Genomic DNA, 16,581 nt, shown 5'->3' with positions numbered 1-16,581 from the left:
GACACATTATGCTTGGCTCGAGACATACATTCAGCTTAACATGGCCTAAATCCTTCACTTGCAGTGCTAATCCAAATATAAATATAATATATAACACAGGAATTCGCAGTTCAATCATCTATCCCATTCTCAAGCAACGAACAGAAACATATCTCCTCACTCTAATTACAACTTGCCATATTAACATTCCATTTCCTTCATATATATATATATATATATACCTCCATATTTAAAAATATCTTCATTCAATTCCACTTAAATAACCTCTGTGTTACGGTAGCAATACTTAATAACCTGATTATTCTCTCGTACACTGCAACTTCGTAATATTTCAAACATTTCCTTACAATACAATTATCGTACTGGCCATGATTGCTACACATATTGACCTGAAGTTTTAGGTTACGTCTCATATTTCGCCTGCATTTTCTACAACCACAACTGGTTAAACATTTCACGATCTACACGTATGGATTGGCACTAAACATGCACAAATACTCAATCAGATCTAGTTTCCATTAACCTTAAAATTATCACATTAGCACCATAGTTATATAGCATAAATTGGCACATTTCATCGGCTAATATTTGGCATTTATATTCTAATATCCTTTCATTGGCACTACATCTCTTACTACTAGCACTCCTGCACACATATAAATATTTTTCATCAATTGATCTCAAATTCATTACGATGCAACTCATAATACTTATCTCGTAACGGGATTTTGCTGCTGGATCTCTCCTGGTCTATGGCATCTTGGAGTAGGCAGCCCCTGCGATCCAAAGATTACGTCATCTGCGGCTCCGGCTGGGGATCTTGGCTTAAGCTATTTAGTCTTGAGCGACCAATTCCATCTGTTTAAGCTGAGTCCATCTTATCACCAGTTCTCATGCAATCATAAAAGAACAAATACATAGTAGAATTCATAGTATACTGGTGGATAGTAGGCTATTCAATACGTAATATTTGTTTTCGGAAACTCGTATTGGACGAGAAAATTCTTTTCTTTTAAATTTAGAGATTACTCTAATTCGGCCTACTTCTTGCTATTTCTTTCGCTTAAACAGATATTGTCTCCCTCCTGGAAACAATAAATTATGCCTTCCTTAGCAAGGATTTGCCGCTATAATACTAATTTCGGCAATGTAAAACTCGGCTGACGTTTCCTTTCGTTTCTGAGTTTAGGTGTTACAGTAACAAATATTTCCTTCAAATCTAGGCCTTTTCTGCCGATATTTTTGTAGATGTAATTCTCACTGCTGTTTGTCTATTAATACTTTAGTATTTAACGTTGCGTTGACCCTTTTATATCCTTCTGTAAGTCATGCTGCTCCTCTTCAAATCGTAACTCTTTCTTCTCAAGGTAGTCAAGAATTGGCTTCATTCAAATTTTTTAGTCCATCATTATTTAATCTTGAGATTCTTTTTCCTTGCGGCCGGACGATATCGATTTACTAGATCTCTACTCTGTGTACTTGCACATTACCTGAAGCTATTGTGCGCCATATTTGTCCACTGTTTCCATGACATTAACGGCCGCTAATGTAACGTAATGGTACAATACGTACGGCAGCAGCAACAGATTCCCGTATCAGAGTGTACGTTTTGTGCCTGTTCCCTTTGTTCATCTATGACGGTGTCATTGATGACTTAAAAGGCCTATCCTTAAGTAGAACATGCAGTCACACATGCTGCACCTAATGGAAGGTGGCAAAGTTTCCATCTTTCACGAGACTTTTGTTTCTTCTCTTTGGTGTACTTTTTCAAATTGTACAATGCCAGCTGAGATGTTTGCATGCCAGTGAGCACTGTCTTCTGCCTGAGCATGTCAGGTATTCAGATTTATGCCTATGCTTACCATGGTCTTCATGAGCATGTTTTTATAGCACTTCAAAGAAGCACTATTAGGGCTCTTGCCAATGCTAAGTTATTACATGTGATATAAATCATTTTTGGTTCTGTATTGATGATATTTGTCTTTATATAATAACAATAAGTTATTTTATTATTTTATCCACCTAATCAATACATTAAACTCATAAAATTAGGAGCTTGTCCTTATTAAATTCTTTGTTGACATATTATTTAAAGATATGGTACATGTTTTGCCTTAATTATGTAGGCAATATCAGCCATGATTTGACCTTAAAATAAAATCAGGCACCTGACTAACTTATGAACAAATGTTAAAATAGGACTGTATTAAAAAGAATCTTAAAAGGTCGTGTATAAAAATTGACATGTGGCAAACAATTTTTTAACCCGTCAAAACCCAAACACAATGTATAAAATAAATGTATGTATTTCCTTTCATATTATGTTAAGTACATTACGAAAAACAATGCAAAACTAATAACCTACAAGAAACGTGTCCCACAAACAAAACACATTGGTGTCGCCTGTAGGTGACATTGGTCAGTATAGTTACAGTTTGCAGCCTGCGGTACTCTACTTCCAGGTGCGAGAACAACTGCTGCCCTTAACGTATATTTGGACTGTCCAGGATGCTAAGCCGATTTAGATCCTTGGTAAGACTGAAAGGTTATGAGGTAATGAGATTGCGTAGGAATTGACAACACATTATGGCCGAACCGTAGAGGTTTTCCATGGATATGTTGCTTGGAACTGAATTGCTGTACTGTAACAGGGAACCATTGCTTCATCTACTGCAAGATCAGTTGAACAGATTTCCTCAAATTACTGACCAAAGTTTGGATATAGAAGTGTTAAAGTATTCTCGTACCTTACGAATTTGTCATTGAGGTGGGGGTAAAGATTCATATTATCTGTAGGATGGAAATACCGATGAATTCCTGGAAATGTATTCCTTCTCATGCTGTTGGAAACTAAATTATTGAAAACATCTGTTTTTAATTCTCAAAACATTCTTATAGGTTTGTAAATTCATTTAACAGTCAACAGTAGTACAACAATATAAACCCTTATATCATCTGAATTTATGTCTTAACACTTGGTTCCTGGGCAGAGCGTCATCTTTGACATTTTCACAATGAGATTATATTTCTCCGATGAACAGTAATTCAAAACACTGATCTGGGGACAGTTGCGGTCTGTCATATTCAGAAGGTTCCTCATGCACGTCACCTCACCCAATCGGAAAAGAAAATTCCCTTCTGTAGCTGCCCAAAACTTATTGTATTTTTCCTAGAAGATGCTGGTTTGTTTTTCTTAGAAAGGCCAGGTGCCTTCTGCATTTCATTAGAAGGTACCAGCATACAATTATTTGTTGATATCACATTTATATCCACTGTCAACCTCAACATTCTACCAGGAAGGGGACTGACATTGACAGAATTAGTTCCTTCATTGCCACTTTCCTCATTCGTAAAATGTCTCTAATTTGGAAGAAGCATAGTGACATCTATAGATGGTGCATTACTATTCTCTTCTTCTAGCATTTCTAGTACCTCATCGAGTGTCAGATTTAAAAGGGGGAGAAAACATGAGGTGAATATCGTATACTATTCACAGCTGAAAATGGACAAAAAGGCTTACTTTATGTGACCAATGTCACCCGTAGGTGACACCATGCCTTTTCACGGCAATAACATATCCTTAAATTATAATATTGTGCTTAAGAATGTGTCACTTTCATTACTGAACATTTAAGCAATTTATATGCAAAAAATACAATGTAAAATTACCTTTTATCACAACTTTTCCATACTATAATAACTTGCATTTGCTTCGCCACTTCAATCCAGTCTGTTTCCTCTTTTATCCGAGCGAGAGCTGACTGACCAGTGCAGGCTGCTAGTTCAAAAATTCAAATTATAAGACCTTTCTTTAAATACTTCCAACAGGCAGAGAAGTTCAAGCAGCCTGATAAGCAGGAAATATTATTAATATTAACTGTCACCTGTAGGTGACATTGGGCTTTGACGGGTTGAATTGATAGCTTTACAAGGCTTGTAACTATGAATGAGGTAAATAATACAACAGTTGATTGTGAACTTGTGATTTAAGGAAGTTGATACATAATAATATTTAACTAGCAAGTAAATATTTAACGTAAAAACATTCCGAATTATCAAATCAAGTGCCATCTTATTGAAATGTGATGATAAATATTGACATTTAAAATGTCATTAAATGATAGTCTTAAGAGTAATGAATAATCAGTTAAGTGCGTAGGCTAAATGTCATTAGCATATGGTATAATATTATCACTTTATTTATTGTGTGAAAGCTAGTAGCTCTTAAAAATGAGTACAAAATTTTATTGTTCCACCTTCTCAATACTTAAAATTTTGTACTCATTTTCAAGTTAAGTCTTAACTCAATACAGAACCCAACCATGAAGTTTATTACTTTAAATAGTAGCTCTTAGTTGATATTCAAGTTTAATTTGGACTTCTTTGAACCGTCTCACTAGATGTGATGTTTTGTCGTTATTACGAATTGCAAGTTTTGTTGACGTGCTGGTCAAAAGGGGCGATGCTAAAGTTGTGTGCACCGGGCGAGTTGGCTGGGCGCGTAGAGGCGCGCAGCTGTGAGCTTGCATTCGGGAGATAGTAGGTTCGAATCCCACTATCGGCAGCCCTGAAGATGGTTTTCCGTGGTTTCCCATTTTCATACCAGGCAAATGCTGGGGCTCTACCTTAATTAAGGCCACAGCTGCTTCCTTCCAACTCCTAGGCATTTCCTATACCATCGTCGCCATAAGACCTATCTGTGTCGGTGCAACGTAAAAGCCCCTAGCAAAGTTGTGTGTAGATAAGCACATTGATCGTTGATTCCAAGGTGAAGTCTGTAATTGAAAACCAGAAGCATGGTGTTAACATTGGATAAAGGACTCACTATGAAAATTACATGGAGAACGTGCAAACTTACCTCTTGGCTTGCAGTGAGAGTAACTTGATGTGTTGTGATCTTAAGAGCTGCTGGCAACTGTCAAGTTCTTACTGCGCGTGTTATAGCGGTGGGATCCCGCTGGAGGGGGTTGCGCTCGCGAGGGCGTGGCTATGGGCCTGCTTGTTGTGTCTGAAGGAGAGCTGCTAGCGGCGGGAGGGGGGGTGGGGAGAGGAAAGTGTATTATGTATAGGGATGGTGGGAGTGCTTACTGATTTCAGGTTAAAAATTTTGAAAAATTTACTTGTGAGGGGAATTGATTTTTACAAAAGTATTGCAATCTGTTTGTAGAAAGGACTTTTTCATCAATGACATCATTTAAGTTCTTATCTTTATTGAACTGCTGGTAATAATAATAATAATAATCGTATGGCCTCAGCTACCGTGTGCAGACATTTCAATTTGACGCCATCTGGCTGTCTGCTCGTCAATTTCGACGTTCTGTTTTACTTTAGGCCCCCACTAGATGGTGGACCGAGTAAACCGAAACTCTCTTGGGCGTCTATGGCTGAGATTTAATGAATTTTGTCGGGTAAACACCAAATGTGTCACCAGAGATCTTTTACATGCCGACATCGTACGACATGGAGTGTCGAATGGACTTTCTTCCGCCCTTCAAAAATCCGACTACCTCTGCCGGGTTTGAACCCGCTATCTTGGGATCCGGAGGCCGACACTCTACCGCTGATCCACAGAGGCAGCTAACTGCTGGTCAAGAAATATGAATATGTTTTTGGCACTCAGCCTATATTCAGGGGTTTGCTCAAAGACACTCAAACTAATTTCTGTGATTTTCCAAACCAAATTACAAAAAATCAACACCTAAACAGTTTAACACACATTAAAATAAAATAAATCACACTAATACACGAAACTATGAGCATTTCAGAAATGAATATACCTAGGACGTATTGTTATTGGTAAAGCCAAAAAAAAAAATATTAAATTTTGAAAATAAATTTAATAAAATAAATTATGGTTTTCAATGAGAGAAAAATCAGACATTATTGCATCTTCCTTCTTTACTCTTAGACGTCAAAGAAAGAACATTTAATTCTAAATAATTTGATATCAATATGATGTGTAGGCTGCAATTAACTCATGAAGCATGGCACAAAGTTATTCACTGTACATGTAACAGTCATCGATCTCAGGTCCTTGTGGTCCGATGCACGGTGAGCAGCTGTGATTGTGTCATTTTTTACCACATAATGGGAATCACTTTTGGCAAAAGAAAGGCATTATTATTACTGTCTCAAGCATCTGAAAAGTCAAGGATATCGGACTTGAATATGGCCTAGCCATTACGATAAAAAAGATGACGCAAGCATGTGCAACAACGGAGTTATGAAAAGGAGTAAAATTATAAACTCATAGCAAGATCAAATCGTTGTATTCATAAGCTAACCAAAACAGATCCATGCAATAACAACTTCAAATAACTACAACATGAACATTCACGGTGAACAGATTTCACTTGTCGAAAATAAAAATATTTTGCAGGGCTGGTGGATATATCTGTAGAGTAAAACACAAATTCAACGCTTTCCTGTTCTATGGTAGTAAATTTATGCTCTGTTTCCCTCATGTAGTTGGCCATTGCAGAAAATTTATTGTGTTTCTGAGCATTGTAATGTTCAGCATATCTGGTTGAAAAACTGCGGCCAGTTTGGCCAACGTAAGAAAAATTGCATGTCATCATCATCATCATCATCATTTCCCTTTATCCAGCTGTAGCCGGGTAGGGACAAATATGGTTCCTCTCCACTTTCTTCGGTCTTTCCACCACTCCTCCTCCAACACTGTGTCTCAGTCCAGGTTTCTTTCTATAATGCTGCGTTGGATAGTAAAAAAAAATTGCATGTAAAGCATTTTAATCTGTATATACCTAATCCAGAATAATGATTATCTGTAGTGTTAATAGAGTTATGATTAAAAAATAAATTACAATTGGTGTTTTTTGTTGTATACGCTATTTTTATATAATTTTTTCTAGGGAATTCGTAAGCGGATGAATGCTATGGGTTGGTAAACGTGAACTTTGCATATTTTGGTTTATTGGGTTTTAATGGGGTTAAATTTGTGGCTAGTTTCAATTTTACTTTGTTGATGATTTTATTAATCATGTCCTCATTAAATCCGTTGAATTTGGCTATTTCTTTTATGAATTGTAATTCCTTTTTAAGATTATTAGATGACATAGGGATTTTTGATGCCCTATATACTAAACTGCGGTAAGTGGCTTTCTTATGTGAATTAGGATGTAATGATTTGTTTTCTATGGTTGTTGGAGTGAAGGAGGGCTTTCTGTAGATTTGGAAGACAAACTTGTTTAAAACTCGCATGATTTTAATATCTAAGAAATTTAAGGAATTATTGCTCTTGTCTTCCTTAGTGAATTTTATGTTTTTATCTAAACTATTAAGGAACAATAATATGTTATCACTGTTGTTGAGTTGTTTGTCAATGATTGCTATGGTGTCATCGACATAGCAATGCCATAGGCTGAGCCCTTTGATGTTACTACTTATCTTTCTGTGTTCAAGATAGTCCATATAAATATCGGCTAAAATGCCGGATAACGGATCACCCATTGTTAAACCTTCTTGTTTATCATTTTTTTAATTGAAAGTGAAGTAATTATTATTTAAAATAAAACTTAGTAATTTTAAGCATTTATCAATTTCTATTTTGCTTAATGTGCTATATTTGGGCAGATTATTTTTTATGATGTTGATGGTGTAATTAACAGGGATGTTTATGTTCATATTAGTAATGTCAAAGGAACATAAAACATGATTTGGTAGTAAGTTAAACTAAAAATTTGTTTAAGGAATTGCAAAGTTTGATTGAATTTTTATGAGGTTTGTATTGTGGAATTTGAAATGTTTCTTTAAGAATTTATGAAGGAACTGAGAAGTTTTGTAGGTTGGACTATTCCTTCTATTGATTATACTGACCTGTGAATTCAAACTTTCCGATCATTGCATGAAGTTTATATAGTGATCTTTTATATATTCAGGCATGCTGATACTGGAACTGAGTCAGTTTTCCCCTATCACAACAGGTTTTTGTGCAAATTCAAAATGAAAATTTGATAAATATGCAGCACATGCACGATTACTATTAGCACACGTAAAGAATGCTTCTTTCTTATTACTTTCACACATCTGAACACTCCTATCTTACACTGGTATACTTACATAACATAAAGATATGTAGTGTATTGTGTTAACAGATCTGTAGAAAAACACAGCCAAGTGGACCAAAATTTACCACGCATTAAGCCTCATAACTTACTGAGAATGGTAAGTCTACTGTTTCAATTTTATAATGTCCTACCTTAGTATAAGAAGTATCTTCGCCTTGCTTTGCATGTGTGAGGAGTAGTTGGACCTTCTCTCTTTAGTAACCAGCAGTAATCTGCCAGCATGTTTTTGTTCCATTTCCTATGATATCTGCGTTCCATTTCCTGTAGATCCTGATGGAATCTTTCTCCTTGCTCTTTGCTCAGCATTCCTAGGTTCTTAGGGAAATAATTCAGATGTGAATGTGCACTTTCAAACTCATTTTGCAGCCTAAATCTTGGAAAGAAACAAGCAATCTATCCACCATTTAGACATGATACTGTATAGGCTTTTGGGCTTATTCCGTGTTAAGAAAATAAGGTGAAATTCTTTACGTTTCGCTTCTAAGAAGCCTTTCTCGTGGACAGTTCAGATTTTCTTCTGATGATGCAGAGCACAGTTCTCTGCGAAACGTAAAGAATTTCACCTTATTTTCTTGAAGCGGAGGTAACAGTATTTTGCTCTTGTGAACAAGAGTTTCTTGTTTTATGTTTGTCAGCCCTACAATCCATTGTCTACGTGGCCATTCTTTTTGAGTCCAGTGATGTAACCTTGCTCGACTGTTCCACTCACACAGGAAGCAGCTGTGTTTTGTGTAACCTCCTTGTAAACCTAACAGAATACCTATCATTTTGAAATCACCACACACTTGCCACTTGTGTTCCTGGTACTTCAGTTTACACAACAGCGTTTCGAGATTTCCATATGTTTCTTGCATAATAACTGAATGAGCAATGGGAATGGATGCAAGTTTGTTTTCATTTTGAAGAAGGACACACTTCACACTATGTTTGGAGGCATCGATGAAGAGTCTCCAGTCAATAGGGTCATACTGTGGTGCTCCTAGTTTTAAAATAACCTCCGGAATGTTGTTGCAGTAAATCAAGGCTCTCCCTTCAGAAAAGAAGGGTGTAAATTCTTGTTTGCGATGCCTGTAGCAATAGTACGTCATCCCTGGTGCCAACATGTTCCTTTCGCGAAGTCTAGACCCGAGTAACTTGGCAGATTCCTTTGTATGACCAAGATCTCGAACAAAGTCATTTAATGCACTTTGCTCGAACAGTCTCGGTTGTTTTTTCACCACATTCAGGGAAGAAATCACAGTCAGAGTTAGTGCCCACCATTTCTGCATCAGCTTCAGAAGAGGAACAATCCTGTAAATGTTCTGGACGCTGTGGTACTGGTGTATCAGGGCCATGAGGAACGGGTAAAATTGCAGATCGAATATTGCTTGGATACACAATGTTACCTTTGTTGCTGCTGTTAAATCCCTTCACATTCACAGAACAGAAGTAGCAGTGAGTACTGTGGTCTGGAGGTTCTCGCCCCACCATTGGAATACCGAATGGTAACGCAGTTCGCTTACCGTTCACCCATTGCTGTAACTGCTCTATATAGGTTCTACAAGCCTTATGTGGCACCCACGGCTTGTCTTAGTCTCCAAGTTTCAAGCGTAGCCATAGTAGGCCTTTCTCACAAACTCGGTTATATTCCAACTAACACAAATAGAGTACCATTACCGTAGGTATTGTTATTTTTAGATAACAATGGGAATTGCAGTTTGGCAGTGCTGCAATCAATGGCCATAAATTAAATTGAAGAGACCAACAACAATAGTGCAAACAATTCATATTTTTGACCTGTGGAAATGAAAACCTCAAGTGAAGAAGATGTTTTCCAAGAAGTTTCTTGTTAGTGGAAGCTAGTTGTCAGGTAGAACCAGCAGAAGGGGGAAAAAAAAGAATATCCATCAAATATTCAATCTAATATGAATACAAGTAAATATATTCAAGGTCAAGAAAAAGAGAGTAGTACCGGTATATCAACTATAACAGTGAAGAGTCTAATACTCATTTGGAAGGTAAAGTTGTTAGAGCCAGGGTTATAAAACCACATTGGGACTGTAGAGCAAAGTGTAAAGACAGACTTCCTGATGATGTAAGAGAAGGTATCTTTAAAGAATAGTATTCCCATGCTAGTAGGGATAAAAGGATAGCATAAGTTGCCAGTGTTGGTGATGCTGTGGAAACTAAAACATCAAGGAAAAAGACTAATGATTATGATAAGGAGAAATGTAAGAACTCCCATAGTTTTCATTTTAAGATCAGTGGGCTAAGAGTAAAAGTATGTAGTAGATGTTTTATGGATACACTGGATGAGGCACAGATATTCGTAACTCTGGTAATAACAGCCAGAAGTGGCTCTACATCTGGTATAATTCAAGACGAAAACAGAGCAAAAATTATACCTTCTAATACAATCTGTCCAAAATGACTGGCTGAGGTTTGGGTGCACATACTATTGTTTTCTTTTTCTTCCTGATAGGTTTCTGCTTATACAGGTCGTTCATTTATTGTTTCCATTGTATGAATTTCATTACACAAGGAAAACCAACAAGAAATAGGCCATATCTCCTACATTTCTTGATTTAGAAAGACATTTCTTGATTTACAAAGAATCCACTTGCAATCCTCTGGGCCACACTGTATATTCTAAAGAGTTCAAATCCATGGGAATATCTTTCGAAGCACCAAAGGTGGGGTATATGTCTCAAATTTTGTCCACACCTATCGTCCAATCTTCGGTGTCTTTTTTATAAAAGACAACACTGGACCTATAACATAACTATCCACAAGACTAGCAAACCTTCTGTATGATGTTACGTGTGACATGAAGCAGAAGGTGCTTGCGTGGCAAATTAAATTGCTACAAATACTGTATTTTCAAAGAACTTTCTGAACTACTTCAAGATGTCAGACAGGTTACTTTATATTCAGGCTGTTGCTGAGGCCAGAATCAAAACTCACATGTCTCATCAATATTTATTCACTTAATGCTACAAAACTTGATGGACCACAAAGTTCAGGTAAGAGAATGTGATACTGTTCACGGAATTAGAAAAAAGGATGCTACAGGCAAACCTTTCATGTAAACTGAGATCAGATGGCTCAGGTACATACAAGCAAGATGAATCATTCAATTTAAATGCACACTCAACAAGGATACACCTTCACCTTTCAAAAACTATCAGTTAAGGCTGATGAAACAGCAGTCAAGAAGAGCCATTACAGTTCAAAAAAGTCGCAGCAGCACACTTCCAGTTTACAAGGAAATTTAGATCTTCTGGCATGGACCTTTCCACAGCAAAATGCCTACAAAGAATCCACTTCTAATCCAAGAATCTCTTCCGATATAGACACATTTAATGAATGAAGCCTATGTTGTCAAGAGTTGTAATTATGTAAAAGAACTTCAATTGCATTCTTATAATTTCTGTAAAATTATTTTCCACATGCTTGGTCATCTACTCTTTGTGTTATAATTATTACATTATTGTGTTAAAATAATTGTTTTTACACCACAACTCATGTCAAGTGTGAAAAAATGCCTGTTATGTTACATTTTCTTAAAGTTTTTTATCTTGGTTTTGGTAGTTTAAGTCATGTTGCATTTGGGTCCCCATAGTACAAGTCGCTGCTTTTGTATTTAACATTAAGTAGAAAGAAACTATTATTATACAATGGAAATTCATCATTTTCCTGAAATATAATGATGTTTTATTAATTTCAAACACCTTTCAATTAATGCTGTCACTATTTTGAAAACTTTGAACCTCTGTCCTGAAAGCTAGCTAATTTTGACTTGGAATCTTAAGCCCTGGCAAGAAAGAATGTTTCTGTAACTCGATGCTTTGCCGAACCATGTGGAACATTATGTTTGTGCATACTCTTTATCCCCATATTTTATGTAGTAGGAACCTCAGCTTAAGTCATTTCCTTATACAAGAATAAGCATTCTCCAATTTTAGCCAGAGTGTATTGTTTGAATAGCTGCATGTCTTAACATCTTAACAGTACTGCATTTACAAACCATCCACTTCATGGTCCATATCGATAAATTAATCAATAAATCATGTAGAGAAAAGTTGTTCCACCTAATTGATACTTTTTATTTTGCCTTTGGCAGATTTAATTTACAAGTAGTACATTTCATTTAGATCGACTAAACATCATTAGCTACACTTGTTGGTTTAGGTAGAAATCATAAAAGTACAGAGACATATTATTCTATGTGAATCTTAAAACAATCTCCAACATATTAATTTATTTTAGGTTAAACCTTTGAAAACATGGGAGTGGGGAGGTTAAGAACTTACTTATATCTATTTTGGTTAAAACTTATGGGTAGTAAATATTTCTAAAAACATGTTGACTAAAAAAGGTCTTTGTTCTTTTTGTGTTCCCATAATATGGAACATAGAAATGTAAATTGTCTTCTTATAGCATTGTGTTTGAGCTGGAAATTCTTAGTTGCATCTTGTATGTTGAGGCTAATGATATTTGTGGTGGAATTTAATGTTACTCTGAGAATTCATAAGTTTGTGCATTGAATGGTTAGTTGGTTTGCGACATGACCTTTAACAAAGACAGAGAGAAAATAGGAGTGTGGGTGTTAAATTTTACCTTCTTCATTCCTTCAATGAAAAGAGAAAAAATAGGAGTGTGGATGTTAAATTTAACCTTCTTCCTTTGGTTAACTTGTGTTAGAATTTGTCAAACTTACCTCGAATATAGGAGCGTTGTTCCACGTTCTTACTACCTTGGGAGTGGCCCTGCACCCATAGCCTCAGCTTTTTATCTAGTATAACACCGGTGTGTGTTTGTTGGGGCCTACGTGCTAGTACGGCAAGGTGAGGAGAGAGACATGTCTACCTCATACTTACTTGCTATCATCTTATGAGCTGAGGGGAAGTTTAGTTGAAAATCAAATTCCATTCTAATAATTTTACATATCCTAAGATAGGCTCATACTCTATATAGGATTATTATGCTTGATCGTGTAGTTTAGGTTTTTATCCTTATTCATCAACTGATCCAAAAGGATGTGAATGTTTTCTAGATTATTCATTAGTTTCTCTTTGTTCACCTTACAATGGAGAGGTATTGCTTGATTAAAAATATTGATTAGGAGGAACAATTTCTCTGATTGATTTATTGAGTACTGCACATCGAAGCCTTGAGTAGTCAAATACCATAACAGCTTAAAATCCTACTTTAGGGTATTCTGGAATCCTTAGCAAACTGTTTACAATATGGGTGATGTAAGTTAAGAATTCCTGTCCTACTGGGTTACTCAAGCACTGGCCACAATTTTCAGCTTTGTTGAAGGACAGCCATCAGTTGATGATAATCTGCTACAGAAATTCATAGAGAGCACAGTGTTATGGAGAAAACTGTAAATGAAAATTATTTCTTTTCAAAGATACAAATTTTTCCTTATTAAAGCATAGGTGATAAAACTGGTTTTAGAAATGCCAACTTCTAATATATATCTAATAATATTAAAACTCTAGATGTTGGAAAAAAAGGTAATGACACTGATGACAAAAATAGGATATTCTTTGTGGAGGCGAAGTAGTGTGCACATTTTTCTATGCCTCCAATTTTCGATTTTCAGCCAGTGCAAGCACTTGAAGATATCAAAGTTCTACTGTATGTGCATGCTGTATATTTCTTTCTCGATGGTCATTCTATTTCCACTGCTTATCCCACAGTCTGGTGGGGTTGTGGTCCTTTCTAGGTGGTCATTATGAGTACATTATTACCTATATCATCAGTTACTGCAGTAATATTACATACTTTATTTTATTTATTGTAACAGTGAGAAAACTATTATTTTCATAATATTTTATAAGCTGGTCATCTGGATATTAACACATTTACTTGCATATAAGACTCTTTTGTTTGTTTGTTTGTTTGTTTGTTTGTTTGTTTGTTTCTTTGTTTCTTTCTTTTGATTTCTAAAGCAAAAAAGGAATGGGCATGGTCTTATAATTACCTTTTCAAAAATCAGCAAATAATCCCTACAAAATATACTTGCAAATGTATGTTTATCTACCCTTTAGTCCTGTTTCTTTATACATGGTTGGGGATGAGGTAACTTATATGGCATGGTTTTACAGACGGATGCCCTTCCTGAGACAACCTCATTTAAGCAGCTAATGAAGATGAAATGAATGATGGTGAATGCAATTAGGTAAGGAGGTGGGTGGAATTGGCTGTGGCGTATGAATAGGAATCGTGCCAGCATTTGCCTGGAAGTAAAAATGGAAAACCACAGAAAACAATTCTCAGGGCATCTGACGGTAGGGTTCGAACCCATGCATCTCCTGAATGCAGAGTTTGGCTCCATAGCCATAGGAGGTTAGCATGCATACTTGGAAATATTACAGGCTAATTTGTTTACTAATTTAAGCTCCCCACACAGAATGGAAGACTGAAGGAAGAAAATGAAATCCCCCAACCATCAGTACCACTACAGTCATACAGGTATATAGACTGAAAATGATTGTCAAATGTTGCAGTGAAAGAGAATTTTTCCTCCAGCATGGCCTTTTACCAAACATAAGGAATACGGCTTTTCATAGCTGAAGGGTTTTCTTCTGACAATAGAGTAACAATATCTCATTTAGAAGGGTCCACTATGCAAAGCAATTTTTTTTTTTATCTCTTTGAATTTTTAGGAGGGGTTTTAAATGTGAATAAATAATTTCGGGAATCTGTTAATCTAAATATTTTCAATGTTAACGCCTGTATTGTTAAGGTCATTCGTAAGTTTTCTATGTACTGTACTATCCAACTAGAAATCCTGTGTTATTCCTACATAGAGTCTATGTGTTGCAGCTGGATGAGTTCATGGCTATGTCTCTGGATGCTAAGACACAGCTCAAATGGCAGTTACTACTGCAGCGTTGTGCTGCCCGTGTCATGGTCTTACGTCCATCTTCCGACAACCCCAGACCTCTAGTCTCGCTCCTGGCCTGCTCCTTGGCTGAACCTTCCCAGCTAACTTCCTGTATCCCTATATATTAGTAACTAGCATTAGTCAAGAACTACAGTTATCCAGTGTTTTAAGTCTTTTCCAAGTTTCATTCTTATTATTTCTGTCAATCCTATTATTTACTTGAAGGATTTAAAGATCTTTCCAATTTCTTCAGCACAGTTTTTATTTAACTTTCTAATTTTGTTTACTTTTTTTATTTATTTAAACAGAAGTCATAAATGACAACAATTTTAAGGTGAATTATGAAAAAGTTCCTTTGAATCTCACATGGTCTGCTTTCTTTTAATTTTATAAGGTTGATAGATTTCAGGTACAAGGAATCTCTACAAAAGGAGTGTGAACACCCAGTTTAATAGAAATTATCCCATTCATTGTATATACTCAAAGTTTTGAAAATCCTTCTTTTAAATGCAATATCACCTAATAAATAGGAAGGAAATGGGAAATTTAAAATCAAAACTGGTATTTCCTTGTTATTAACTGAAAAGTTACGAATTGTCACATGGTACACATTGTAGCATTAATAGGGACTACTTCATGAAATAGCATAGTGAATTTCACACATTTATGCATGGAAGGGATATGGAGAAAAAAATGCTGCTTGTTCTGGATTTACAGTTATGTGACCAGAGAACTAGAATAGAGAGGTTTGATCAAAGACCAACAGCTACAGTATCTTGTCACCCCCACTTTCTCTCTCTCATTGTAAGTATATTCCTTTAAGATAAAGGATATGCATGTAAATTTTATCACAATAATGTTTCACTCACATGTGGGTTGAAGACTGTCCTAAGTCAGAACATCAAGGACCTATTTGTTAGGAATACTCATAAAGCTCAGCATCTTGAACATATTATTTTTTCTTTTTGTACTTTGCTTTACATCGCATCAACACAAATAGGTCTTATTGCGACCATTTTTAATTATTAACAGTATGGTGGTTATGAAGATGGATTAAGCAAACAACATTCTCTGTAAGGTTACACAGCTTATCTTTTATTGCACAGGTAATTTATTTATGTAAAAATGTGCTCTGGCAGTATTTGTCTCATGTTTTTTAAAATAAATTGATGTTATAGCAAAAAAAAAGTTAGCCTTCTACATATAATAGGAATTAAACTTAGAAAAGACTTTAAACACTGCTCAGATCATCAAATGATGTGCTTTGGAAACCATCATCAGAGCATATTCAATACAGCAATACTGTAAAATACATAACAAATGGTGTCATTTCTTATCATCACTAAATCTATTTTGAACTCTTACAACTACTTCACATCAGAGACTCAGAACAGCCACGAGGGACTTGGCCGAATAAATGTTAAGTATTTACTCCAGCATCTGCACCATATGAATAAAATGAATAAGCTAGTAGTAGAAGTCTGTTATAGCGAGAATTTACAATGGAGAAAATTTACTCGCTGTAACGGATTGTCGTTATATCCGAATTTTGTAAAAGTCTGGAAAACCCCCATACACATTAGAATTTGTTCAAAACTTTCGTTTTCGCGGATA

General features: G+C 35.8%; 1 protein-coding gene across 1 annotated transcript in view; it reads left to right on the top strand.

Moving 5' to 3' along the window:
* The window catches only part of hdm (hold'em), a 179,322-nt gene extending 164,227 nt beyond the window's left edge, over nt 1–15,095 (top strand). The window contains exon 9 of the mRNA XM_067146178.2: nt 14,907–15,095. Within this exon, the coding sequence (XP_067002279.2) occupies nt 14,907–15,095 (189 nt within the window). The remainder of the gene's footprint in view (nt 1–14,906) is intronic.
* Nucleotides 15,096–16,581: the final 1,486 nt, after the last annotated feature.

The sequence above is a fragment of the Anabrus simplex genome, chromosome 1 (assembly GCF_040414725.1).
Source record: "Anabrus simplex isolate iqAnaSimp1 chromosome 1, ASM4041472v1, whole genome shotgun sequence".
NCBI lineage: Eukaryota > Metazoa > Arthropoda > Insecta > Orthoptera > Tettigoniidae > Anabrus > Anabrus simplex.
The sequence above is the reverse complement of the archived record's forward strand: the minus strand, read 5'-3'. Positions and strand labels throughout refer to the sequence as shown.